This window comes from Bos taurus, chromosome 4 (genome assembly GCF_002263795.3).
Source record: "Bos taurus isolate L1 Dominette 01449 registration number 42190680 breed Hereford chromosome 4, ARS-UCD2.0, whole genome shotgun sequence".
NCBI classification, from domain to species: Eukaryota; Metazoa; Chordata; class Mammalia; order Artiodactyla; family Bovidae; genus Bos; species Bos taurus.
In genome coordinates, this window is record NC_037331.1 from 60815394 (window position 1) to 60842179 (window position 26786).

The 26786-nt window shown below is 40.0% G+C and overlaps 2 protein-coding genes across 11 annotated transcripts in view; one reads left to right on the forward strand and one right to left on the reverse strand.

Annotated features, from left to right (window-relative positions):
- Window positions 1–26786, reverse strand: part of ANLN (anillin, actin binding protein) — a 174811-nt gene that overhangs the window by 45228 nt on the left and 102797 nt on the right. For 7 of the 10 annotated variants that reach the window (XM_024991077.2, XM_059885872.1, XM_024991073.2 and 4 more), the window contains exons 1-4: window positions 15582–15789; window positions 7038–7191; window positions 4181–4510; window positions 47–432 (exon numbers count right to left, since the gene is read on the reverse strand). In XM_024991077.2, the coding sequence (XP_024846845.1) occupies window positions 47–432; window positions 4181–4510; window positions 7038–7191; window positions 15582–15599 (888 nt within the window). In that variant the 5' untranslated portion in view covers window positions 15600–15789. Of the gene's footprint in view, window positions 1–46; window positions 433–4180; window positions 4511–7037; window positions 7192–15581; window positions 15790–26786 lie in introns of those variants that run through there. The other 3 variants (XM_024991075.2, XM_024991076.2, XM_015469486.3) reach the window with 1 other exon arrangement.
- MATCAP2 (microtubule associated tyrosine carboxypeptidase 2) overlaps window positions 23542–26786 on the forward strand; it is a 78540-nt gene continuing 75295 nt past the window's right edge. The window contains exon 1 of the mRNA XM_059885874.1: window positions 23542–23606. The gene's annotated coding sequence lies outside the window, so the exon portion shown is untranslated. The remainder of the gene's footprint in view (window positions 23607–26786) is intronic.

Sequence of the window (26786 nt, forward strand, 5' to 3'; positions counted from 1 at the left end):
AACAACAAACAAAAAGGTTACCAAATACCAAATTATATTTACTTACCCCAGGGCTAGAAATCGCAACGTTAATCAAAGATGCACCCACAGCACTTGAGGATGAGGCTTTATTCAAAGAGGCATCGCCATCCCTTTGGGAACAGCATGTAGCTTCCTGCTTAACACTGCTGCTATTGATCCTAGCAGATGCTCCACTTGCAGAGGAAAATTTGGATAAACAAGTGGTACCAGGCTGTTCTTGCACACTGTTTTGCTTTGCAGATGAGGTTTTTACATCATCTTCCCAGGAACAAATAGTTGCAGCAAGGTTGGCCAGTCGGCCCCTTCTCCCAACTGGAGTTGCTGAGGCATCTGAAAGGGATGGTTTGGGAGGGGAGGCAGCCTTTTCCTCTGATGGCATTGCTGAGATGGGTGAGCTTTCAGGTATATCATCTGAAAATGTTTTGAAAGTTAAAGTCCATGAGCTATATGTGTATGTAATAAAGGGATCACTCCAAAAAAAAAAAAAAGCTTTTCTAATACACATGAAACTACCAAACTGCTTAAATTTGACAATATATTTTCAAATCAGATACTTGACCCAAATTAAAAAAGAAATACTTTGTTACTTAGTTTTCCAATCATTTGATAGATTATGAAATCTATAAAACATCATACATTGAGGTTATATTTTTAGGATTAATTAATGATGTTATAACACTGCACAAATTAAGATTACATATTCAACATACTTGTTTTTAGAATGTACTAGGTTAGTGCTATACAATAGAACTTTCTGCAATGATTGAGATGTTCTATATTCATGCCATCTAATACAGTAACAACTAGCCACTGTGGCTAGTGAGCACTTGAACTGCGGTAAGAGCAATAAGAAACTTTATTTCATTTTAATTAATTTAAATTTAAAAAGCGACATATGACTCTTGTTTATGATATTGAATACCATATCCAATACTATATTGGATATCATACCATATCCAACACCAGTAGCACAATATCATATCCAATACCAATACCATACCATATCCAATACCAATAGCACAGGGCTAGACTAATATGTTTTTCTGCACAGTTACTTCATTTGGAAATAAATCTCAAATACGCCAATACTTAACCACAAAAGGTCTGTATGCATAAAGCATATACGGCAAAGCTCATGGCACTTCCTATTCCACAAATTCTGTCAACAGAACAGATAGCCCTCCTACTGTCCAAAGCTTATACATCTGCCTGAATTCTCAATTCTACTCCTCTTAAACCTTCTCAGGGATCTTGCTCCAAATAACCACTTCTTCCTCTCTACAAACTTTGTTTTCTACACATTAATATGCTCAATTCTCTCTCATCTTAAAGCTAAAACCAATCATCCTCTCATCAACATACACCCGCTTTTAGTTACTATCCCTCTTTCCCTGCACTAAATTCACTCACCACTCAATTCACTTCAATCTGACTTCTGCATACACAGCTGCACTCAAGTTGCTTTTGGTATTTTCACCCAATGCCTACACATTTGGCAGGCCTTGAATTTCCATATGTGACATCATCCTCTACTAGTTCTGCCTTTGCAGCCTATCCTTCATGGTCTCCTTCTAACTACCAACTACCTACATTTGACTATCCCATTTGCACCTCAAATAATATATCTAATGTTGAAACTGCTTCAAACACAGTCCTCTTTATCACGCCTCTTCCTCCCTTTTCCCTTACCATCCACCACCTGGTCATTAGGTCCCACAGATTCTTTCTGCTAAATCTCTCAAATCTAGCCTCTTTACTTTCATGGGCCTTCATTATTATGCCTGAATCACAATATTAATCTTTTAACTGGTCTTCCTGCTTCAAATCTCTGCCCTCTTCAATCTCTCCTCAATTCAGATGCCGAGTGATCTTTCTAAAGCATTTGCCTACCTAAACTCTCAGTACCTCCCCATCACCTTCTGATTAAATTCCAAATGCTATGGACCCTGCTGCTTTCTTTGAATTTTATCTCTTGCTTTTATACCACATGAATGGTATACCAGAATGCCTACTCTTTATACACATACTGTGTTCATGATACCTCTGTGCTTTTTATTAATATATATGTTCTGTTGCTCCTGCCTAGAATATCTCTACTGTCTGAAGCCAGCTGCCCTTCAAAGTCCAGGTTAATTGCCTTTGTCGCCTCCAGAAAAGCTTCCCTGACCACCACCTTCCCTATAATACTTTTTTGCATACCTTTATCATTTTCCTCAGACTATGCACTGTCTTCTAAAGAGATGATAGTTTTACTGTCATGCTTTAGAAATGGACTTAATAGACCCCTCACTCTTCTATTCTCTATCAGAAACAACAGCTTCAGATAAATTATACTTTATTATTCCTCAAACCTTTAATTGGCATATGGCCACAGTCTTGAATAGCACTCACTAAATCATTCATCACAAACACTTTATTAACAACTTTCAATGCTTAAAATTAAGACGAGCTATGATGCCTTAAGGAGGTTTATTTTCAAGACTGAGGTAGGCATTTGTTAATATTTGCTTTCAAAATATTCAAGATCACTGTTGCAACAGTTTCTCCTAAGAATGCTCAGGGCCTTGATTGTTCTTCTGATCAAGTATTACATCACAACTCTTTTTCTTTTTTCTGAAAGGAAAATCTGCACTCTGCTGCCCATAGATATTTTCTACAAAATAGAATGGGACATCTTTCTATTCGGGCACATTAACTGGCTAGCTTCCTCAGACATACTAAAAGCAGGATGGTTAGCCCCACCCGCTACTAAAATCAACAGGTATAACTGACAGTGTGGAGTATCAGTGGAATACGGGTGTATAACCCATAGACATCAGGCAGGACATAAAAGTTGAGCCCCAAACTCAAACTCCTAGTGTTTGCATTTTAGCACTGACTGTGGGCAGGTGTCTTAGCCTCTTTGAACTCAGTCTCCTCTCCTACAATATTTGAAAGCCAAAGCTTCCTTGGATAAGGCTTAGTCACCATGGACTGTCCGCTTGCACTGGGCTGGTTCACTTCGGCACTGCTTCTACTGAACTGAGCCAGAAGCCAGCTGTCTGCCTACCCTGAGAAACCTTACACCTTTGCTAGCTCCTACAAAAGTATCTTTAGGACCCAGAGAGGAAAGTTCTCTCAGGTCTTAATGCCAACCATGACTCTGTTTCTTCTGTTCTATAAACATTATCATGTAACTAATAGTGTTTCACCTCTCTGCATCAGCTGCTAGTGAGTTCAGAACCATCTCTAGGAAGTGAGGAGGACCTTAAGGCCTGTATCTAGTAAACTAACTTTACCTTTCACTTTGTTTTTTCTTCTCTTCATATTGATTTTTCTCATTTTTCAAATTTTTAACATAGGTATTTTTGTAAGTCATCCCAAGGCTTCTTTCGTAACAAGGTAGGAGATAAGCTCTCCATCAGATTACGGGCCCATGAAATGCAAAAGTCAGGTTTGCATTTCCTCCTCCCTGGGTAGGGAAGATCCCCTGGAGGATGGAATGGCAACCCACTTCAGTATTCTTGCCTGAAAGAGACCATGAACAGAGGAGCCTGGTGGGCTACAGTCCATGGGGTCGCAAAGAGTTACACACTACTGAGCATGCACACTCATTTTTGTAAGCCATTCCAAGGCTTTTTTCGCAATAAGGTAAGAGATAAGCTCTCCATCAGATTACGGGCCCATGAAATGCAAGATCAGGTCGCTTTATCTATAGTCTCCAGCACCTTAGCATGATTACATGTTTTGCAGGTACTCGATAAATATTTTTTGAAATTTTCTTTTCCCCTATGAACAGCATTGCATACCTTAGTCACTCAGGTTTATTCAGTGAATCCATGAAACAGGATTTCTTGAATACAGAACTGAAGGTCAGCAAGGCTGATAATGCCAAGAGTACAGTTTATCCTTTAGTGTTTTCATTGCAAATATAAGATAGTTCCTTTATAAGATCAAGGTTTTGTGAACCAGTCTAAGAACCTCATCTCGTTTACTTCAATGAGAACACACCCGATAAATATATATTGATATATAAACCATTAGCAAGCAATGGATACTCAGGACATAGATCAAAAGCATTTACCTTTCATGTGTTAACTGATACATAAAATTTTTAACCTACCAAGTTGAATTGCACTGAAACAGATTTAAGGACCCCACGGTCCACAAGAGTGCACACCTGTCACATCGTCACTATCCCAACAACGCCGCTGCTCAGCCAGCTTTTGCATTCGTGTTCTGACTGAAGAGGCTGCAGCTGCTCCCAGTCTTGAGTTCGGCCCACTCCTCACACCCAGCAGTGGTGCTGAGGCTGGGGCAGCCAAGGAGTCACTGACACCAGCGGGTGCCTGAGACATCTGTGGCTGAGCCTGAGGGGACACAGGCCTTGGAGAACAAGGTTTTGCAGACGTTGACTCAACTGGCTTTTCATTTTCCACGTCAGAAACTTCTACTTCAGTGTTGTCAGAACAGCGTTTTTTGGATGGTGATGGTTTTGTGCAAGATTTCTCTAGGTTAAAAGGACAAAAAATTAAAAGTTCTGTAATTTTGCATGGCATGAAAAAAACATAGGTACAAATGAATAAAACACTAGTCTCTCTGTTCCTTTAAATGATTTCATTCACAAGAAGAAATATGTAAAATTCTACATTTTTCAGTAACTTGGAAATCTGACATTAGAGATTTATGTTTAAGCAAGATATAATTTAGCAGTTTAAAAAAACCTGAATGAAAAAATCTTCAAATAACATCCTCAAGATTTATGTATAATGTTCTTTGTGGTCTTCAGACACTAGGAAATAAAAAGTATGCACACAGAATAAGCAAAGCAAATGTTCTAAGGGATTTTAAAGATCATACAGTCCAGTTACCACATTTTTAAATAAGAAAAATCAAGTCCAGAGAAATCGAGTTACCTGCTTAACATGACACACCTGAGCTAAGGGTAAAAACAAGCTTTCTGCTTTTAAAAACAATTTTTCATGAACAGTAAACAAGAGTAGAAGGACACCTGGCTTGAGGTTTAGGAGGCAGAGAACCAAAAGACTGACTGAATTATCTGACCAGTACCAAGCAAATTCATCAAGTCAAGTGTTTAACAACATTTTACATTTTAAACCTCTATGAACACCTATAAAACTAATTAAAAAGTCCTAAAAGAAAAAGGAACTATCCAAACACAAGGAATATAATTTTTACCTATGAATGAGTTCTACTATACCTCCTATAAAACTAATCCTTTAAAAGGTAAGAATGTAAATTCCATTTGAGGTCAGTTTCACTGTCTGTCTAATCAAGTGTTCTTATTCTGGCAGTAACTGAAGTATCATTAGTGGGAAGTCATGATTGCCCTCATAAATATCAATCTAATTAAATAATACATCATGAAACTTTCAATGATGATGGAAAAGGAGAGAAGGAGGCTGTGGGTCAGGGAAAAAACCAGTAAACTACCAGCCTGAGAAAAAATTGTCTCTTAACTGAAGTATGACTGGTGTTGGTGGCATTTATACTTCTTTAAACTCTCTTTTCATTGGGAGATGATGCTTCCCACATGTTCAGTTTTTCTCACGAAAAGGAAAGTAGCTCTTATAAATCACACACAGATTTTAATTATATGTGTTACTTGGTGGGGGTGGGATGGTGGGTGATATAGGGGAAGAGGATAAAGAGGTTAAAAAGCCTCCAGGTATAAAATAAATAAGCCATGGGATGTAATATACAGCATAAGGAATATCCAATCTTCTGCAACTCACTTAAGGGTATATTTTAAATGAACTAATCTAATCCTTTTTTGGAAGTGTTCCTATTTAACATGCTTCACTATCTGAAAATACAGAATGCTTCAAGTTTACATTTCTTATATGAAACAGTAAATATTTCCATTTAAGCATCAAAATACAGTTCTAACCACTAGTTTTCAAGTACATACTACTCAATATCTGAATGCATAAAGCTGTGCTACAGTGGAAAGATCCTAGACTAGAGCTAAATCTCTGTTTTCCCATATAATATATACGGTATTCCCTCCCTTCAAAATGTATTAACATACAAAAGAAATTCTCATTCTATGGTTAGCTTACAAAATAGTTGGGAGCCAGCACTATGCCCTCATCTCTTTTGTAATACTGGTTTTGCCCTCTTTAATATTCTTTTTCTATGTGCATTTTAAATGTCTACTAAGGAACATTATCATCTCCAGATTATTCCAAAAGATTAAACCAGCTGACTGATACAGGCTGAGGAGGCCAGGATTTAGGAAAGAATAATAAAGTTTCCAGGTGCATTTGAGTTTGTTGCAGGAGTTGTTGTTTGTTTTAGTTGCTATACTGTGTCCAACTCTTTGTGACCCCATGAACTATAGCCTGCAAACTCCTCTGTCCATGGGATTCTCCAGGCAAGAATACTAGAGTAGGTTGCCATTTCCTTTTCCAAGGGATATTCCCAACCTGGGGACTGAACCCACATCTACTGCATTGGCAAAAGGATTCTTTACCACTGAGCCACCAAGGAAGTTCTTCTTGGGGTGGATGGGGGTGTTGGTGGTTAATTTTGTTTCTATTTAATTTCAGTAAATCTGTAGATTAACAACCTATACTTTGTGCCCAGCCTGAGGGACGTTGTTCAGCAGACAGAGGATGAAAAGACTCATGATATTTCAAGCATCCGCAGGCAGGCCTGCCTTTTGTTGCCCTGTTTATGTAAGAGGAGTAGAGAAACTCAACACTATGGCCAGTGTAAGTGCTCCACTGCTCCCACAGTATTCTTCCCTTAGAGGTTTTAATGATACTTTTGGAATGAGGAAAATAAAGTTCAACCAGTTAATCTGAAATATTTGTTAGAAATTTTGCTCTCGCCTGATAGGTTCCAGGCCTAATATAATAGGCCTGGAATACAATAAAAGGTTTATCTTTCCCCTGGAGGCTATTCCATTTGTCTCCCAAAGACCTTGGTCTTCTGCAGGAACAATAAAGTGTTTGGCACTTATTTGCATTTTGAAAACTGCAAATTTTACTTTTCCCCACAAAGCCTATTACCTTCGCCATCAGATAGGGGCTGCTGGTTACTTGCTTCCGAAAGTGGCTCCCTGATCCGCTTGGCATGAGTCAGAGACCTTGCTGCTGGGATGGGCCGCTCAGCCATTTTCCTCTGAAGATTCTCTCGTCTGGCACGGGTTCGCTCAAGCAGTTTCTACGATACACCAGAGCATTAAAGCATAAGTTTAGTCAAAGGTTCACAAAACTTCAGATGCCTCCTCAAATCACTAACTGTCATCAAACATGTATAATAACAGTTAAATACATTTCAAAAGTCAAATTCTCAGTAATTAATATTCACCAAATGAGCACCGTCATGTCAAAATTTGATTAGATATAATATGACCATTAAAGGGGAAATGAAATGTGTTAAGTTCATTGCATGAGATTTTAAATGGCCACAGATTTTTTTCTGTTTCCCTCAAAAGGTACTTGAATCAGGCTGGCTTTATGATTCACTTTGACTGTTAAAACATGGCAGAAGTGATACTGTGTACGTGACTTCCAATCCCAGGGCTCAAGAGGTCTTGGGGTTTCTGTTCTCACTCTCTTGGAACACTGTCTTCCTGTGAAGAGGCCCCGGTTAAGCCTGCTAGACACATGGCCCAGCTGACAGCCAGCATCAACCACCAGACTTGGGAGGAAGACCATTTTAGACCATCCAGTCCAGAAATTTCTATATGACTGCAGACTTCTGTATAATCCCAGGGGACACCAGAAGTCCAGCTCAGCAGAGCCCAAATGCTAAGCCACTGAGTCATGGGAAATAACATGGTGGTTGTTTTAATCACTATGGTAGGCAGAATAACAGTTGCCTTAAGTTGTTTATGACCAACCCAGATAGCATATTCAAAAGCAGAGACATTACCTTGCCAACAAAGGTTCGTCTAGTCAAGGCTATGGTTTTTCCTGTGGTCATGTATGGATGTGAGAGTTGGACTGTGAAGAAGCCTGAGCGCCGAAGAATTGATGCTTTTGAACTGTGGTGTTGGAGAAGACTCTTGAGAGTCCCTTGGACTGCAAGGAGATCCAACCAGTCCATTCTGAAGGAGATCAGCCCTGGGATTTCTTTGGAAGGAATGATGCTAAAGCTGAAACTCCAGTACCTTGGCCACCTCATGCGAAGAGTTGACTCACTGGAGAAGACTCTGATGCTGGGAGGGATTGGGGGCAGGAGGAGAAGGGGACGACAGAGGATGAGATGGCTGGATGGCATGACTGACTCGATGGACGTGAGTCTGAGTGAACTCCGGGAGTTGGTGATGGACAGGGAGGCCTGGCATGCTGCAATTCATGGGGTTGCAAAGAGCGACTGATCTGATCTGATCTGAAAGTTGTTTATTATCCTAATCCTGTGAACCTATATGTTACCTTACATGGCAAAAGGGACTTTACTGATGTGATTAAATTAATGACCTTAATGATTATCTTGGATTTTCTGAGTGGGCCCAATGTAATCACAGGGCCTCCTTGGTAGCTCAGCTGGTAAAGAAATCTGCCCGCAAGGCAGGAGACCCCAGGTTGATTCCTGGGTAGGGAAGTTCCCTTGGAGAAGGGATAGGCTACCCACTCCAGTATTCTTGGGCTTCCCTGGTGGCTCAGACGGTAAAGAATCTGCCTGCAATGCGGGAGACCTGGGTTCGATCCCTGGGTTGGGAAGATCCTCTGGAGGAGGCAACCCTCCCTCTCCATTATTCTTGCCTGGAGAATCCCCATGGACAGAGACGCCTGGCAGGCTACAGTCCATGGGGTTGCAAAGAGTCAGACATGACTGACTGACTAAGCACAATGTAATCGCAACTGTCCTTATGAGGGAGAAGACCAGAAGGTCAGAGTCAGAGAAGATGTGACAAGGGAAGCAGAGGTCAGAATGATGGAACTGGGGGCACTGAAGATGGAGAAAGGGGGTTGCAAGCCAAAAAAAGCAGGGGGCCTCTATCAGCTAAACAAGGCGAGGAAACAGATGTCCCCAAATCCTCAAAAAGAAACACAATCCTGCTAACACCTTGATCTGAACCCAGCAAAACCCAACAGACTTTTGACCTACCAAAGATAACATGTATGACGTTAAGCTAGCAAATCTGTAGTAATTTTTTATAGCAGCAAAACTAATACAGCCACTAAGATTTGGGGTGATGGTAAACAGCAAGAGATAACTGACTTAATAGTCCTTTGAAAACATAAGATCCTTCCTAAGAGAAAAATCAACCTAAATATTTTTATGTTTTATTTAATTAAATATCTATATATAATAAAACAGTTTTAAGTTGAATTCTTAGTATTCCATAGAATCATGAATATGACACTTTTCAAACCCCAAAATATGCTCCTATTGAAATCAATGTAGTATAACAAACACAAAACCCTGTAAAACAATTCATTCTCTTTGAACACAACCAGAGAAGGCGTGCAAATTACTGGCTGGAGTATACACTGTCCTGCAAACACAGATAAAGTAATTATTGCAGACTAAGGAATTTAACTTAATCTAACCTTTTTAATTGCTTAATTAAGACAGAATAATCATTTTTTAAGTCCCTTTGAATATGAAAAACAAGCATGAGCTTATCTTAGGAATGATCTCTCATTGAAAGAAGTAACACTAAATCTAAATGCTATGTCACTGAAAGAATAATTTATGAGCCAAATGCCTTCCAAAACACAAAACCTTTATCCTTTAAGGTCTTCAACAAACTCAAAAGTGACAGTATTATACAAATTAAATAAAATAAATCATTAATCACAATAAAATATATCATTCCTAAGATACAAAACTAGCTTAAATATGTTCATTTATGGACACACCCACATTCCATTCTGGTCAGTTAGAATACTTATGAGTCAGTATATTTTCAGTTATGAGCAATGGGTCAAAAAAAATGAGGTTTTGCAATTCAAATATACACAAAGTGTTCTATTGTTACATTAGATTCAAAAATTTCAAGATTAAAACAAATTAAAGTAGATAAGCAAAAAAGTTCCCTAATCTGTAATATAAAACTTATAGATACCAAAGATTTTAATGTAAAAGAAGTGATATATCTAAAATACATAAAGTCAACAGCTACATAAATGTAAGTTACTCTTTCTTATAATAGTATATCAGGAATTTAAGAGTTTTTTTTATTTATAAGGTACATTCCTTCAAATATCACACCTCCTCCTTCAAGGGAAAAAAATTCTGTCAGAAATGGTTTGAGGGATGTGGGGCAGAAATTGCTTAAGGACTATACACTTCAGTTATTTTAGATCCCTTCATGTGGAGTATCTTATTTCCTGATTGTTAGTAATTGCACTGTTTAATTTTTTTTAATGCCTCTATTATTTGAAGGAGGAGGTGTGATATTTGAAGGAAGTGAGTGAAGTGAAGTCGCAAAGAGTCGGACATGACTGAGCGACTTGACTTCACTCACTTCCTTTAAATATCACACCTCCTCCTTCAAATAATAGAGGCATTAAAAAAAATTAAACAGTGCAATTACTAACAATCAGGAAATAAGATACTCCACATGAAGGGATCTAAAATAACTGAAGTGTATAGTCCTTAAGCAATTTCTGCCCCACATCCCTCAAACCATTTCTGACAGAATTTTTTTCTGGGAGATATTACTGATTTCCTACCTTCTTAAACAAAGTAGACTCAATAACAATTTATTATTTTCAAAATGTTCTAGAAGCATTCCTTCCCTGGTCATCATAAAGAGTTCACTTAATTGTGGAAAATTAAAGAAACTCTATCCAAAACAGTGATAGCATGTTTGTCAATTTACATCACAAGAAAAAAAGGTTTCATATATTTTAACTGTAGCTTTTTCTTTTTTAAAGTTCCTACATGGAAAGTTCTGACTTGACACAACTAGCTGTGGATTTCCTATGCTAACCTGAGGTGACCATCACCATCAGTAGATCTTCAGACTAAAATGCTAATACTGACATTATAAGTAATAAGTTTATGGTTTTAAATCCATCTAACAACAAATACAAAAAGAACTTCCCAGATAGTTCAATGGATAAAGAATCTGCCTGCAATGCAGGAGACACAGGAGACATGGGTTTGATCCCTAGGTCTGGAAGATCCCCTGGAGAATGAAATGGTAGCCCACTCCAGTATTTCTTGCCTGAAAAACCCCATGGACTGAGGCATCGGATGGGCTACAGCCCATGGGGTCACAAAGAGTCGAATATGGCTGAGTGACTAAGCACAGCAAGCAACAAGTACAACAATCACTAGCGCTTAGACAGGACTTCAAGTACTTTCAGTGTCGGCATACACTAACTCATTCCATCTTCAAAGATGATTTGTTGAAATTCTGTTTTTACTACTGTTTTAGAGATGAAAAAATTCAGGTAGGGGTTAAATAACAAGCCATAGGTCACACAGCTAACGAGTAGCAAGGCAAGATCAAGAACCAGGCTCCAGAGTCTGGACTCTTAACTGCTTTGCTAAAAACTATAGCTTGGGAGGCGTTTGGGAAAGGCTGAGGGAGGAGGCTGAGAGGAGGAGGCTGAGAGAAGGAGGCTGAGGCAGAGAGGAGGAGGTCCAGGCTGAGGGCAGAGGCTGGAAAAGGTTGGGGTTGAGGGAGGAGGCTAAGAGGAAAGGAGGTGGAGCTTGAGGGAGAAGGCTGAAGGGAAGGGGGACGAGGCTTACAAGGGAGGCGTTGGGGGGTGGGGGGGGGGGTCCGAGGTCAGGAGGGTCGCCTCGGGAAGCCAGAGGTCACCTTGGTGGGGAATTCTGAAGTCTGATGTGGAGTTTGCGGCGGCCTCCTAGAGGGGAGGCTGAGTCCGAGGCAGGAGGCAGAATCTGGTGAAGAAGATTGCCGGGTGATATGTTCTGCTGAGAATCCTAAGATCTCTCACTGCCCCTTTCCTTCCTCATCTTTTCTGTTGAGAGGCCTGCAGGGCTCAGCACCTAGAGGTCACCAAGTCCCCTCCCCGTCTCCCAGCGGGCCCTGCGGTTGCTGCTGGGAAATGGGACTCCTGGGGTTGGAAGAAGAAGGATGCAACTTGTTAAAACAAACTTTTTCGTTGAACAGAAATCTGTGGAGCAGCAGCTTCTTCTGTTCTAGGTATCATTTAGGGGCTGAGGCCAGGGGATGGTCTTGCCACCTTCCTCTCACTCAGTCTGGAGGAGCATATAGACCATGACAGAAAAATTGCTCTACACTATCAGGTTGGGAGGAAGGACAGCTCAGAGTTTGCTGGGAGCACAGCGAAGTATCTGCACAGCCTGAGAAGTCAGGCAAGGAGGTGCCATCTCAATTAGGACCTGAAGAGCAAGAGTTATTAACTAGGCCCAGGAAGGATAAAGATAACAAGTTGAGAGGTAAGAGAGAGGCGAGCACCTTTGAAAAAAAAAAGAAAAAAAAAAGAAAAACTATAGCTTGACTAAATCCAATTGTTCTTTTAAAAACTTATCATCAGTAGAACTAAGCAAATTCATATGATCAACATTAACTTTTTAATGCTATTAGCTGATCATAATAATAAACATGTGCCTTAACTGCTAGCTTATCCATAAATCAAGATGGATTCTTTCTTTATCTCTGGTTGGTCCATGAAGAACATCAGGAACACATGGTCCTGTGGACTCTGTCTAAATGCTGATTCAGATTGCAAAATCATGAGACACTTAGGAACAGCTGAACACTGACCATGCTTGACGATTTTAAGGAACTGCTGTTTATTTTTTAGGTGTGATAATAGAAGTATGATTTTTTAAAAAGTCTTTAGTGTTCAGTGATGAATACCTATGTATTTATGTATAAAATTATATGCCTTCTAGAATTTGCTTCCAAATATTTCAGTGAGAGGGATTAGAGGCAGATACAGTAAAACAACATGGCCACGTGTTACTGGGCAATGGATGCATTATACTTGAGATTTCCTACAAGAAAAGAATATTGCTAAAATGTTCTAACAGTTACTGCTTTATTTAATTATTTGTCTGTAAAGCAATTTACACTGAACGGCTCTCTTTCACATCAATTCAGCAGACCGTTATTGGATTGTGCTTGATGTTACAGAAACATCTCTCTGAACAATTTCCTACCTTCACAAAGCTTACATTCTAAGAGAAAACATGTTCAACAGGTACATATAAATGCAAGTGAGATGTGTACTGTGAAAGGTGATGTCCCCTCTGAAGAAGGGGAATCAAACTGTGAGCCGGAGGTCAAAACAAAGTTTGCCTGGCAGAACAGGCGGGCAGACAGAAAGTGAGCCAAACAGCACCAGTGACAACACGGAGGGGAACCACTGCACAACAGCCTTGTCTGAGGAAACAAGAGTTTAGGATGGTTGTCCATGGGGTCACAAAGTCAGACGCGACCGAGCACAGCACAGCCTTTCTCAACAAGAGTTACCAGGAGAATTAATCCTTAAGGCCCTGGCATTAATGTAATGAATTAACATCTCCCCTATGCCTACAGAATGGCATGGTTAAGAATCACTTTTGGGAGAAAAAAAATCACTTCTGGGAAAACTGAGAAAAATAGTTTCTCTCAAATAATTTTCTGTGTTCTATGGTTCTGATAAGGAACTCCGGCTGAGAAAGTCATTTTAACTGACTTTCAATTTTCTTTTTCAGACAAGGAACAGTTAGCTTCACTGTACAAAAATGTTATGAATGCTATAATTAAGCACCTAATCTTTGGAACCATTTCAAATAGTTCACTCACTCCCAATTAAGGAAAAGATGTCAAAGCTGTTGATTCCAACAGCAATCGGTCTAACTTCTCAAAATATAAAACATACACACTAAACCACACATATTTCTGAGCTGCACTCTAAAATGAAAAGTTTCTTTCAAATAAAAGTTTCTTTCAACTGAGATTTGTACTAGCTTCAGAATAACATTTTTAAGTAAAATGAAGTGCAATTTTCAGCCAACTTTCAAAATGCTTTGTTTTTGTCAGTTACTTAGAAACATAAAACTATTGAGAACAGGAAGGGCTAATATTTTAAGGAATCCTATTTTTAGTTGTAACATCATATATCCTTTTTAATTTCAATGTAAGTGAAAAATCCGTGGTGAACCACCAGCTCTATTCCCTAAAGCTAAAAAATGTGCTCAGGATTTTTCTGTTAGAATATTTAAGGTTAACAAATTTTTGTGTATCCCTGAGATGATTGAGAATTTGGAAACAAATACTGTTGTGTTTGAATACAAGTAAACTCTAATTGGAGAAGGAAATGGCAACCCACTCCAGAGTTCTTGCCTGGAGAATCCCAGGGACGGGGGAGCCTGGTGGGCTGCCGTCTATGGGGTCACACAGAGTCGGACACGCCTGAAGCGACTTAGCAGTAGCAGCAGCAAATTCTAACTGCTGTAACTTTTAATATCTTAGACCTAACAGAATTGTAACTACATCTCAAAAAATATATATATATTAAGAGAGAGAGTATTAATATTCCCCACTCAAGCTTTTCTATCTAGTGTAGAGAAATTTTTAGACCCACTTTGCAACAACTCAAAAAGTAACAGTTTGACACTTGCACAACACCGTAAAAAAGAGGAACTGTCCGTGAAGAAAAGGTAGTGGACAACTGGCCACACGAAATTCCTGAGTGGGTCAACGTACATTCGAAACAAAAGTCAAAGCTAGACAAATAATCGACACAGTAATGATGTAATTAATATTTAATTTCCAAAGAACAAAAGACGAGTTAAGTCCTGCTCTAATGTTATGCCCCATAAACATACCCAAAACAGGTTTCTTCCTTTTTTTTTTTAAGTCGTGGGCTGTAACTTTTGACTTGAACATATTCGGCTAGCAATTTTCCTTTCAATTAGTGTCAACCTCAGGTATGAATCTTCTTTGCTAGTTAGGTAAGCAATAGAAACTGAAGAGAACTATTGACTTCATAGGAACGGATGCAATGGTTTCAAGCACAGGCTTATTGTAACACTTTGCTGTCATTTCGTTCACTGCATTCTTAAATGTATGGAATGGAGAAGGGAATGGCAACTCACTCCAGTATTCTTGCCTGGAAAATTCCATGGACAGACCACAGGGTGGCAAAGAGTCGGACACAACTGAGAGACTATTAAACGCACGGCTCCTTTGCGAGTCACAGGAACCCGGCAAACCGCATTCCATTTCATTTCCAGGCGGCGGCTGCACACACTGCACTGAGTCAGTTGGCCACAGACTCCACCCTGCAATATCCCGGCTTTTACTTCGAAGAGGCTCTGTTTCGTCAGGCCCCCACAGCACCCTTCGAAGACCCAGAATCCACTCCAGAGGGGCATATAACCGGGGCTGACAGGAGGTCTTTTCACTACTGCTACTGAGGACAGACTCAAAACTTTCCCCGCAGAGCTTTATCTGCAGGATAAGACCAAGAAAACCGCGGACAAACTACTGCCACAAAGAGGGAACCCGCCGCATCCCCCCAGCTCCAAGCTGGACTCTCGCACGCCAACTCTGCGCACGCGCGCGCACGCGCTCTCCGGCCACTGGGCCGGGAGGTTGACAGAAAGTAGGAAGGGAGGGGTGGGGGGTGGCAGCCGTCATGGCTGGCTCTGCCCGCAAGTTTTCTCACCTCGGTAAACGGGTCCATCGCCCCGGACTTCGCGTGTCGATTACGAGACGGCCAAAACGGTGGTTCAAATTCAGAAAAAGAAAAGTGAGTGCCGTCTCAGTGTGTCACTTGAAGAAAACAAGAAGGTGGTGGGGAACTCCCCCAAGCTCCTCTCCTCTTCCCCACTGCCTCCGAAGTCCGACTCGGCCTGCAGCGGCGGTTCAAATTTGAATTTCAGCGCCCGGACCCGCGCGCATGCGTGGGGGGTGCAGGGGGCAGGGCACGCCTCTCCTGGCCCTGGCGCTAGATCACGTGGCCTCGACGGGGCTGGGAGGTTCCCAAGAGTGGCTTTGCCGGCTTAGTGATAGCCTGGCCCCGGGCCGGCGGGGATGCAGCGGTAGGTGCGGCTCTCCAGTGCATCAACTGCCTCCTGACTCAAAGCCCCACCCGCAACGCTCGCACACCCCACCCTGTTTAAGCAGATCCCTTCACACTCCTGTGCCTGGGCGTTCCTGCTTTCCTTCATTCCTAAATCTAGGATTAAGGGCCCTTCTGCTTGGAATCCCACTGGACCTTTGAACTTACATAGCTTTATGTTCATATGCTCTCCAGCTCCTGTTTCACGCCAAGGTGGACTCAGTCTTGGCCTTCTTGAGGCGCAGGTCTGGTGAGCCCCCAGACACTTGTCACTAATGACCAGTGAGCCGCCTTGGGCACTGGCCTTTATCACAGGGAAAATAAGGTTAACTTTAACAGACCTGTTAATGCTTATACACAAAACTCCTGTTGGCCCTTTTTATTTTAACCCCATCAAACTGCATGCAAAGTTAGAGCTGACAAGCTACCCATTTTGATCCTTTCTTTTACAGGTAAGAGAAGGGAGACACTAACACTTTAAGTAACTGATCCTGGAGAAATGAAAATCCCATTCTCGGCTCATAGTCGACTTTCCACCACTGGATCATAGCTAGGTCTCATGACTATTCTTTATTGAGAAATGAAAAATACGTTTTATAGTTACTGTATTGGATTCATACCTTATTTAACAAGTCTGTACTAGGACTTGTTATAAAGACAACAAACAGGATGTGACTTGTTCATCTGTAACACTGTGTAGACTTATGAATGGCTGCCCAACAGTTGAACAGGCCAAAACCATTACTCCCAAGTAAGAATTTCAGTCTATTTAATAAGGTTTCTATCTCAGCAGTCAGTAAACATTACAAAAAGTATTTCATGAGTAATATATGTAAGTTGAATTGTGGTACTGTATGTAGTAATGGAAAGAATTCTGAGTGTGGGATGAGAAGAAATTCCTTGGGGCCTTGACTCCACCAGGACTCTGTGACCCTAGGCTTTAGGCAAATCATTTAACTCATTATCTTTTAAATCTTTTTGGGAATCATAGACTTCTTTGAAAATACAATTAAAGCTTTAAAATGCCCTTTCAATCATAAGCATTTTAAGATATGATTCCATGAAGTAATGGTCACTGGTTAAGAACCTCCAATTTAGCCTCTTTGGATTTTGGTTTTCTCATCCGTAAAACCGAAATAATCAGCTGCCCTGCCTTTCACAGAGTTGTTAGGCAGATCAGGTGAAAAACTGAGAGCAATCCAAAAGTATTCTGTAATAAGTAATAAGGTCCTACCCAAGTGTTTTGAATTATTAATATCTAACTCAAAAGTGTGGCTTCCCTGATAGCTCAGTTGGTAAAGAATCTGCCTACAATGCAGGAGACCCTGGTTCGATTCCTGGGTCGGGAAGATCTCCTGGAGCAGGGATAGGCTACCCACTCCAGTATTTTGACTTGAAGAATTCCATGGACTGTATAGTCCATGGGGTCTCAAAGAGTTGGACACAACTGAGTGACTTTCGTTTTAACTTTCTTTTCAAATCAAAAATGTTAATCGCTCATTTGTGTCTGATTCTTTGTGACCATATGGACTGTAGCCCTCCAGGCTCCTCTGTCCATGGGATTCTCCAGGTAAGAATACTTAAGTGGGTAGCCACTCCCTTCTCCAGGGGATCTTCCTGACCCAGGGATTGAACCCAGGGCTCCTGGGTTCAATACCTGCGTTGCAGGTGGATTTTTTTCCATCTGAGCCACTAGGGAAGCCCATGCTAGCTATGAACCAAAGAGAAAAGATGCTTGAATTTTTTTTCAAGTGCTAGACAAGAAAGTGGTGGGTATATTAGGGTTGGAGGTTCAGGAGGAAGTTTACACAGCATTGAAAAGTGAGTCATTACAAACTTATGAAGCCCTGTGCCTTCCAGCTTTGACCTCTGTGAGCCTTAGATTCTTTATGCCTGTGTGCCTGCGTGCTCAGTTGTGTCCAACTCTGCAACCTCATGAGCCCATGGGGCTCCTTTGTCCATGGAATTTTCTAGGCAACTGGAGTGTGTTGCCATTTTCTTCTGTAGGGGTTCTTGCCGACCCAAGGTTGGAGCTCGTGTCTCCTGCAGTGCAGGCAGATATTTACCACTGAGCCACTAGGTAAGCCCCTTAGATTCTTTATAACTGGATTCTAATAAAGACTGAACAAGATAAATAGAACATGTGGTGCAATATAACTACTCAGAATGTTTAGTTTATGTTTATTCACAATCTCTGTGTCTTTACCCTGATAATGATGATAATAGCAACCACCCTATAAAGCTGAAGTTTGTTAAACCCCTACTCTGTGCCAGAAGCTGTGCTAGAGACTGAAGTCTCAGTTCAGTTCAGTCACTCAGTCATGTCCGGCTCTTTGCGACCCCAAGGACTGCAGCACATCAGGCTTCCCTGTCCATCACCAACTCCCGGAGCTTACTCAAACTCATGTCCATCGAATCAGTGGTGCCATCCAACCTTCTCATTCTCTGTCCTCCCCTTCTCCTCTTGCCCTCAATCTTTCCCAGCATCAGGGTCTTTTCCAGTGAGTCACTTCTTCACATCAGGTGGCCAAAGTATTGGAGTTTCAGCTTCAGCATGAGTCCTTCCAATGAATATTTCCTTTATGATTGATTGGTCGGATCTCCTAACAGGTCTCCCTATTTACCTTCTTACCCCCTGATAGTTAGAACTACCTTTCTTCTTTAAAAACTGTGCTATAAAATATTTCCAGTGTAACAAAAAATTAGTGAATAGAACAGATAACCATGTACTACCACCTAGCTTAAAAACCTTTGTAATGAAAGTCTCCTATGTATTCCTCCTTCATGTCATTTACCTTCCACTCCCAGGGGTTAAACTATCCTGATTTTCATGTTTATCATTCCTGTGAAATGTATGTACTTTTATTACATTTACATATATATCTATATCAATATATAGAGTTTTTCATAAATGTTGTTTTTACTGTAAGTAAAATTTCTGCAACTGGTTTCTTTTCCAAATATTCTCTTTATGAGATACATCCTCACTAACAGATTTAGCTGCATTTTATTCATTATCGCTGCTATAATTCTATTTTATTAATATACTTGCAATTTATATATCCATTATCCTGTTAGTGGACGTTTAGCTCATTTCCAGTTTTTCATTCCAAAGACCCCATGATGCCATGAATATTTTTATGTTTCCTTATGTCTCCATGCAAAATTTTCTCTAGAGTAATATACTTAAGAATTAGATGATCATTTCAAAAAATATATTTCAGTATTGCTGCCAGATATTAAAAATAAATTGCCCTTCAAAATGATTGTAACAATTTATATTCTAATCACCTTTCTATAAGTATGTCTGCTACTATAGCCCCTCTTTAGTACTTGGATGCTTTTTAGCTTCTATCATTCTTGTTTGTGTACATTTCTCCTATTACTAGTGGAAATGAACATTATTTCATGTGTTTATTGGCCTTTCAGTTTTCCTTTTCTGTGAATTTCAAATTCATATTCTTTGCTCATTTTTCTATGTGGTTGCTTTTTCTTATTGATTCAAAGCATTTTGTTTACTATTTTTATAGGAAAATAACTCTTCCTGGTTTTTTGGCTGGAAAATATCTTTTCCTAGTTTATGGTTTGTCTTTTCATTTTAGGATGTCTTGGATGTACAGAAATGTTTACTACTAATGTGATTAAATACATGTATATTTTCCAATAGGGTTTGTACTTTTCGTGTCTCAAGAAATCCTTCCCTACCCTGAGGTTGTAAATATGTTCTCCCATGTTTTCTTCTAAAAAGTGTGGGTTTTGTTTTTTTTTTAATGATTCTGTCTTTAAATTATCTGGATTGATCTTATTTTTTATCTGGAAAACCAAATGTCTTAGCAGCATTTATTTAGTTGTCCACTGACCTGTAATGCCACTTTTGTAGTATACCTGTATGTGTAGGTCTGTTTAGAAGCTCTTTATTCTATTCTACTGGTCTATTTGTCTAGTCCTCTTCCAATATCAAACTGTTTTCATTATGTAATCTTACATACCTCATCTTTGTGACATCAAACCATTTTATTAGTGCACATGGACATATCTTCATTAATTTAAGCCTACTTTAACATCTTCCAAAATATATATATAATGTACTTGCATAAAGATCTTTATACTCTTTGATGTATTCACATGTATCTTTGTGGTTATTGCTTTTAAAATTATACATTTTTAATTGTACTTTAAACTAACTATTATTAGTATATAGGAACATGATTATTACAAACCTACTGAACTATCATATTTTAGTAATTTATCCAAAGGGTAGGAGCTTTTTATTTTTTTTATTTTTTTTTCTAATTTTATTTTGTTTTTAAACTTTACATAATTGTATTAGTTTTGCCAAATATCAAAATGAATCTGCCACAGGTATACATGTGTTCCCCATCCTGAACCCTCCTCCCTCCTCCCTCACCATACCATCCCTCTGGGTCGTCCCAGTGCACTAGCCCCAAGCATCCAGTATCATGCATCGAACCTGGACTGGCAACTCGTTTCTTACATGATATTTTACATGTTTCAATGCCATTCTCCCAAATCTTCCCACCCTCTCCCTCTCCCACAGAGTCCATAAGACTGTTCTATACATCAGTGTCTCTTTTGCTGTCTCGTACACAGGGTTATTGTTACCATCTTTCTAAATTCCATATAAATGCGTTAGTATACTGTATGTTTTTCCTTCTGGCTTACTTCACTCTGTATAATAGGCTCCAGTTTCATCCACCTCATTAGAACTGATTCAAATGTATTCTTTTTAATGGCTGAGTAATACTCCATTGTGTATATGTACCACAGCTTTCTTATCCATTCATCTGCTGATGGACATCTAAGTTGCTTCCATGTCCTGGCTATTATAAACAGTGCTGCTATGAACATTGGGGTACACGTGTCTCTTTCCCTTCTGGTTTCCTCAGTGTGTATGCCCAGCAGTGGGATTGCTGGATCATAAGGCAGTTCTATTTCCAGTTTTTTAAGGAATCTCCACACTGTTCTCCATAGTGGCTGTACTAGTTTGCATTCCCACCAACAGTGTAAGAGGGTTCCCTTTTCTAGGAGCTTTTTAAATTGTAAATTATACAGTGTCAATTTCTTGTGTAGATCCAGTTTATGTCTTCTGTTGCAAGTAGGAAAATATGCAAATTCTTTATCATACCTACAGGGCCCTACATGATCTGGGACTAACCTTCCTCTCCTAGTATCCTGCTGCTGCTGCTACTGCTAAGTTGCTTCAGTGGTGTCCGACTCTGTGCGACCCCATAGATGGCAGCCCACCAGGCTCCCCCGTTCCTGAGATTCTCCAGGCAAGAACACTGGAATGGGTTGCCATTTCCTTCTCCACCTAGTATCCTAATATTCTCCAAATATCACAATGTACACGTGTGCTAAGTCACTTCAGTCATGTCCGACTCTTTGTGACCCTATGGACTATAGCCCACCAGGCTCCTCTCTCTGTGGGGATTCTCCAGGCAAGAAAACTGAAGTGGGTTGCCATGCCCTCCTCCAGGGCATCTCCATTACCCAGGGGTCAAACCCGCATCCCTTATGTCTTCTGCATTGGCAGGCAGGTTCTTTACCACTAGCATCCCCTGGGGAGGCCCAAATATCACAATTGTTATAGAGTTTCTAAGTCATGTCCAACTCTTTGCAACCCATGGACTGAAGCATGCCAGGCTTCCCTGTCCATCACTATCTCCCAGAGTTGTTCAGACTCATGTCCATTAAGTCAGTGATGCCATCCAAACATCTCATCTTCTGTCACCCCCTTCTCCTCCCGCCTTTTCAATCTTTCCCAGCATCAGGGTCTTTTCCAATGAGTCAGCCCTTCACATCAGGTGGCCAGAGTATTGGAGCTTCAGCTTTAGCATCAGTCCTTCAGTGAATATTCTGGTTTGATTTCCTTTAGGATTGGTCTCCTTGCTCTCCAAGGGATTCTCAAGAGTCTTCTCCAGCACCACAGTTTAAAAACATTAATTCTTCAGCACTCAGCCTTCTTCTTACGTCCATACAGGACTGCTATAAAAACCACAGCTTTGACTATATGGACCTTTGTCGGCCACGTGATGGCTCTGCTTTTCAATACGCTGTGTAGGTTTTTCATAGCTTTCCTTCCAAGGAGCAAGCATCTTTTAATTTCATGGCTGCAGTCACTGCCCGCAGTGATTTTGGAGCCCAAGAAAATAAAGTCTGTCACTGTTTCCATTGTTTCCCCATCTATTTGCCATGAAGTGATGGGACCAGATGCCATGGCCTTAGTTTTCTGAATGTTGAGTTTTAAGCCAGCTTTTTCACTCTCCTCTTTCACCTTCATCAAGAAACTCTTTAGTTCCTCCTTGCTTTCTGCCATTAGGGTGGTGTCATCTGCATATCTGAGGTTATTGATATTTCTCCTGCCATCTTGATTCCAACTTGTGACTCATTCAGCCCGGCATGTACATCATGTGAAAATATCACAATACTTTACCTTTTTTCCACTAGTCTCCAGCCTCATAAGCCTTTCTTCTAGTCATAAAAATATGCCAAAATTTTTCCTGCATCAAGAACTTTCCACCCTCTGGACATTCCTAGATCTACCCATGGCTTCTCCTTGTTAATTGGGTCTAAGCTTAAATGTGCTACTTCCTCAAAGAAGACTTCCCTGATCAGGTGGCCACACCACTTCTCTTTGCCCCCAAGCCACTTTCTATCCTATTATTCTGATATGTTTTCTTCATTGCACTTACCATTTATATGGGGTTATTTTAATTATGTGTTTAAGCAATGGAATGGCAGGGACTTGTGTTTATAGCTATTACCTAGCACCCTGAGTGCACATGAGTTCAATAGATATTTGTTAAATGAATGCATTTAAGATAACTAGTATTCCATTTTTAGAGATGGGGGAAACTGATACAAAGAGGCTATTTGGTTTAAGACTATCACCTAAAAATTTGAACCAGATCTGCCTGACTTTAAATCCTGCTTATGATCTTGACATTTCAGTTAATTTATTTTCATCACAAAAGACAAAATAATAATGTAAATGTGTTCTTGAGCTATATATATAGTGCTGAATAAATTGCAACCTTAAAATTGCTTTCTTAAAAAAATTTTTTAATTGCTAAATTAGGAAAGAAAATACATGTTATGTTCACATGATTATTAGTAGTTAGACTATACAGTTTGCCCTAATTACATTAGTATTCTGAAAGTCATCAAAAGTGTTTCTGTAATTATTTAAATAAAAACCACAATCTTCCAAGTTATTTAGATAAAGACCACAGCTTGTTGTATTAATTTAAATATAGAATCAACGCTCTGAAGCAAAGATGACTAGAAATTAAATGCTGCCCTAGTAAATCAATATTTGCTCCTTCAAAGATCCTTTTTCTTCAACAAAGGAAATAGTGATCGTTTTTTCACAGATAAAATTAATGGAGGGCAGAAAAACAGAAAAAGTCTAAAGCATTTACCTCAGTAAGGACACGTGTTATGTTACGTATGTACAGTTAATTTTTCAAAGTACTTTCATACACATTCTCATTTCATTCACAAAATAATACAATGAAATAAATATTCTTATTTTACAGGCATCAAAAAGGCCAAGATCTAACCATAAAGCAGTGGCAAGAAGGATTAAGGTCAAGATCTCTACTTCAGGTTATCTGGCTGAAGGGCCACTTCTTTTATACATTTATTATAATGAAGAAATAAGAATCATCAAGTGTTGTCATATACATGTTTACTAAATGGGATAGTTTATTTCTTACAGTATCTGCCATTAATGCACATTAGTATCATATTTTAAGGGTATAAACAGTTTTAAGGGTTCTTAACATCAGATGTTTTTCTCTTCTAATTTAATCAATGAAACTGTTTCATATTCCAAATTGAGGGAGAACGGATTGTGTGTTTTCTAACATACTGTATTGTTTCCAAAAGTCAATCCAACTACAGTCATGTTCCCTTTATCCAATCAACTTTTGTTAAAATTTATAGCTTTCATCTCCTTTTTACTTTCTCAAGTGGTTTATAAGGGCATTAAGGGAGTCATTCCATTCTTTTTATTATTTTTTTTTTTAAACTTTGCAATAGGGCCATAGTAAATCCTTTCATAAAGATGAATTCTTTTATGTACTTACTGCACTATAATATATATATTGCTACCTTTACTTTTCCATACCTAGATTTCTCAAAGCTATAATCACAGAACCTATTTTTTAATTAAAAAAAAATATTTCCACATTGCACCTTGTGGGATTTAGTTTCCCAGCCGGGGACTGAGCCTGGACCCTGGTCAGTGAAAGCTTGGAGTCCTAAACATTGGACCATCAATTAAGTCCCTATTTTTACATTTTTTAGCAATCCCATATAAAAGAAAAGTGGGCCTTCCAAGTGGCATTAGTGGCAAAGAACCCACCTGCCAATGCAAGAGACATAAGAGAGGTGGGTTCCATCTCTGGGTTGGGAAGATCCCCTGGAAGAGGGCATGGCAACCCACTCCAGTATTATTGCCTGGAGAATCCCATGAACAGAGGAGCCTGGCAGGCTACAGTCCATGGAGTTCCAAAGAGTAGAACATGACTGAAGCAACTTAGCACACATGCATATAAAAGTAGCTCTTAATTAGTAAAGAATAACAGAAGTCCATGTTTCTTAAACATCAAACTCTCTTTATGGAACCTCAAAAATAAAATATTCTTAAATTTGAAACAAGAAGGTTTATTGTACTCCAGTGATGTCTATCATGAACTTCTTTAGTTTCCAAACACTTCACATAATCCTTCCAAACTTGTTGCTTGGTTCTTCTCCTCAGTCATTAACCCTTCCAAATGTTAGGGTTCCTGACATTCACTTTCATTCTCATCTCCCCTGCTTCTCACATCTTTCTCAGCACCATTCATGACTGACAGGTACTGAGCCCTCAAGAAATGTTTGCTGATAATTTGTCTGTGAACACAGCCTCCTACACTCTGACCTCATCATTCCACAAACCTTCCACCTCTGCTGACCTCTTCTACTTGTGCACCAGAAAGTGCTCCATCTTCAAGATTTCAAATCCCCAAACTGGCCTCCTGATTGAAATATCAAATCCTTATCTCTTTTCCACTGCTCCTCTTGCTTACGAAACCTGCAAGCCCTCTCTGACCCTCCTCCAACTCTTGGTCCAATTGAAAATGTAGTTCATTTGTAGCCATGCCTATGTGTGTATTAGCCCTGACTTTCTATCTTGCCGTTTTCTATGAGGCCACACACTAAGTAGTTCATCTATCTTTGAAAGGTGCCGAACAAGCTGCATTTAATTTGCCAATATGTAACCTTCTTCCAGTGGCTCAGATGATAAAGAATCTGCCTGCAGTGCAGGAGACGTGGGTTCGATTCCTCCCTCAGGAGAAGACACATGGCAACCCACTCCAGTATTCTTGTCTGCGAAGTCCCATGGACAAAGGAGCCTGGCAGGCTATACAGTCCATGGGGTCACAAAGAGTCAGACACAACTTAGCAGCTAAAGAACAAAAACTTAGACATACATACACACACACACATTTACATATGTAGCTGTTAGATTAGATCAGATCAGATCAGTCGCTCAGTCATGTCCGACTCTTTGCGACCCCGTGAATCGCAGCACACCAGGCCTCCCTGTCCATCACCAACTCCCGGAGTTCACTCAGACTCACATCCATCAAGTCAGTGATGCCATCCAGCCATCTCATCCTCTGTCGTCCCCTTCTCCTCCTGCCTCCAATCCCTCCCAGCATCAGAGTCTTCTCCAATGAGTCAACTCTTTGCATGAGATGGCCAAAGTACTGGAGTTTCAGCTTTAGCATCATTCCTTCCAAAGAAATCCCAGGGCTGATCTCCTTCAGAATGGACTGGTTGGATCTTCTTGCAGTCCAAGGGACTCTCAAGAGTCTTCTCCAACACCACGGTTCAAAAGCATCAATTCTTCGGCGCTCAGCCTTCTTCACAGTCCAACTCTCACATCCATACGTGACCACAGGAAAAACCATAGCCTTGACTATGAACCTTTGTTGGCAAAGTAATGTCTCTGCTTTTGAATATGCTATCTAGGTTGGTCATAACTTTCCTTCCAAGGAGTAAGCATCTTTTAATTTCATGGCTGCAGTCACCATCTGCAGTGATTTTGGAGCCCAGAAAAATAAAGTCTGACACTGTTTCCACTGTTTCCCCATCTATTTCCCATGAAGTGGTGGGACCGGATGCCATGATCTTCGTTTTCTGAATGTTGAGTTTTAAGCCAACTTTTTCACTCTCCACTTTCACTTTCATCAAGAGGCTTTTGAGTTCCTCTTCACTTTCTGCCATAAGGGTGGTGTCATCTGCATATCTGAGGTTATTGATATTTCTCCCGGCAATCTTGATTCCAGTTTGTGTTTCTTCCACATGAGCGTTTCTCATGATGTACTCTGCATATAAGTTATAGTTACATAGTTATTATAAATTTATCTGTGTGTGTGTATGTGTGCAGAGTCCCTGATTTATGATGGTTCTACTTACGATAACTGGACTTTATAGAAATGCAGAAGCAACATGCTTTTAGTAGAAACAGTACTTGGGATTTTGATCTTTTTCCTGGACTACCAGTAAGCAGTACAATGCTTTCTCATAATGCTGCATAGTTGCACCAAGATGCCATTCCATCAGCCCTCTGATCCGAAGGATAATCAGTACCCATACAACTGTTCTGGTTTTAATTTCCAGTACAGTACTCAATAAATTACAAGAGATATTCATCATTTTATTATATAATAGGCCTCATGTTAGATAATTTTGCCCAACTGTAGCCTAATATAATTGTTCAGAGCATGTTTAAGG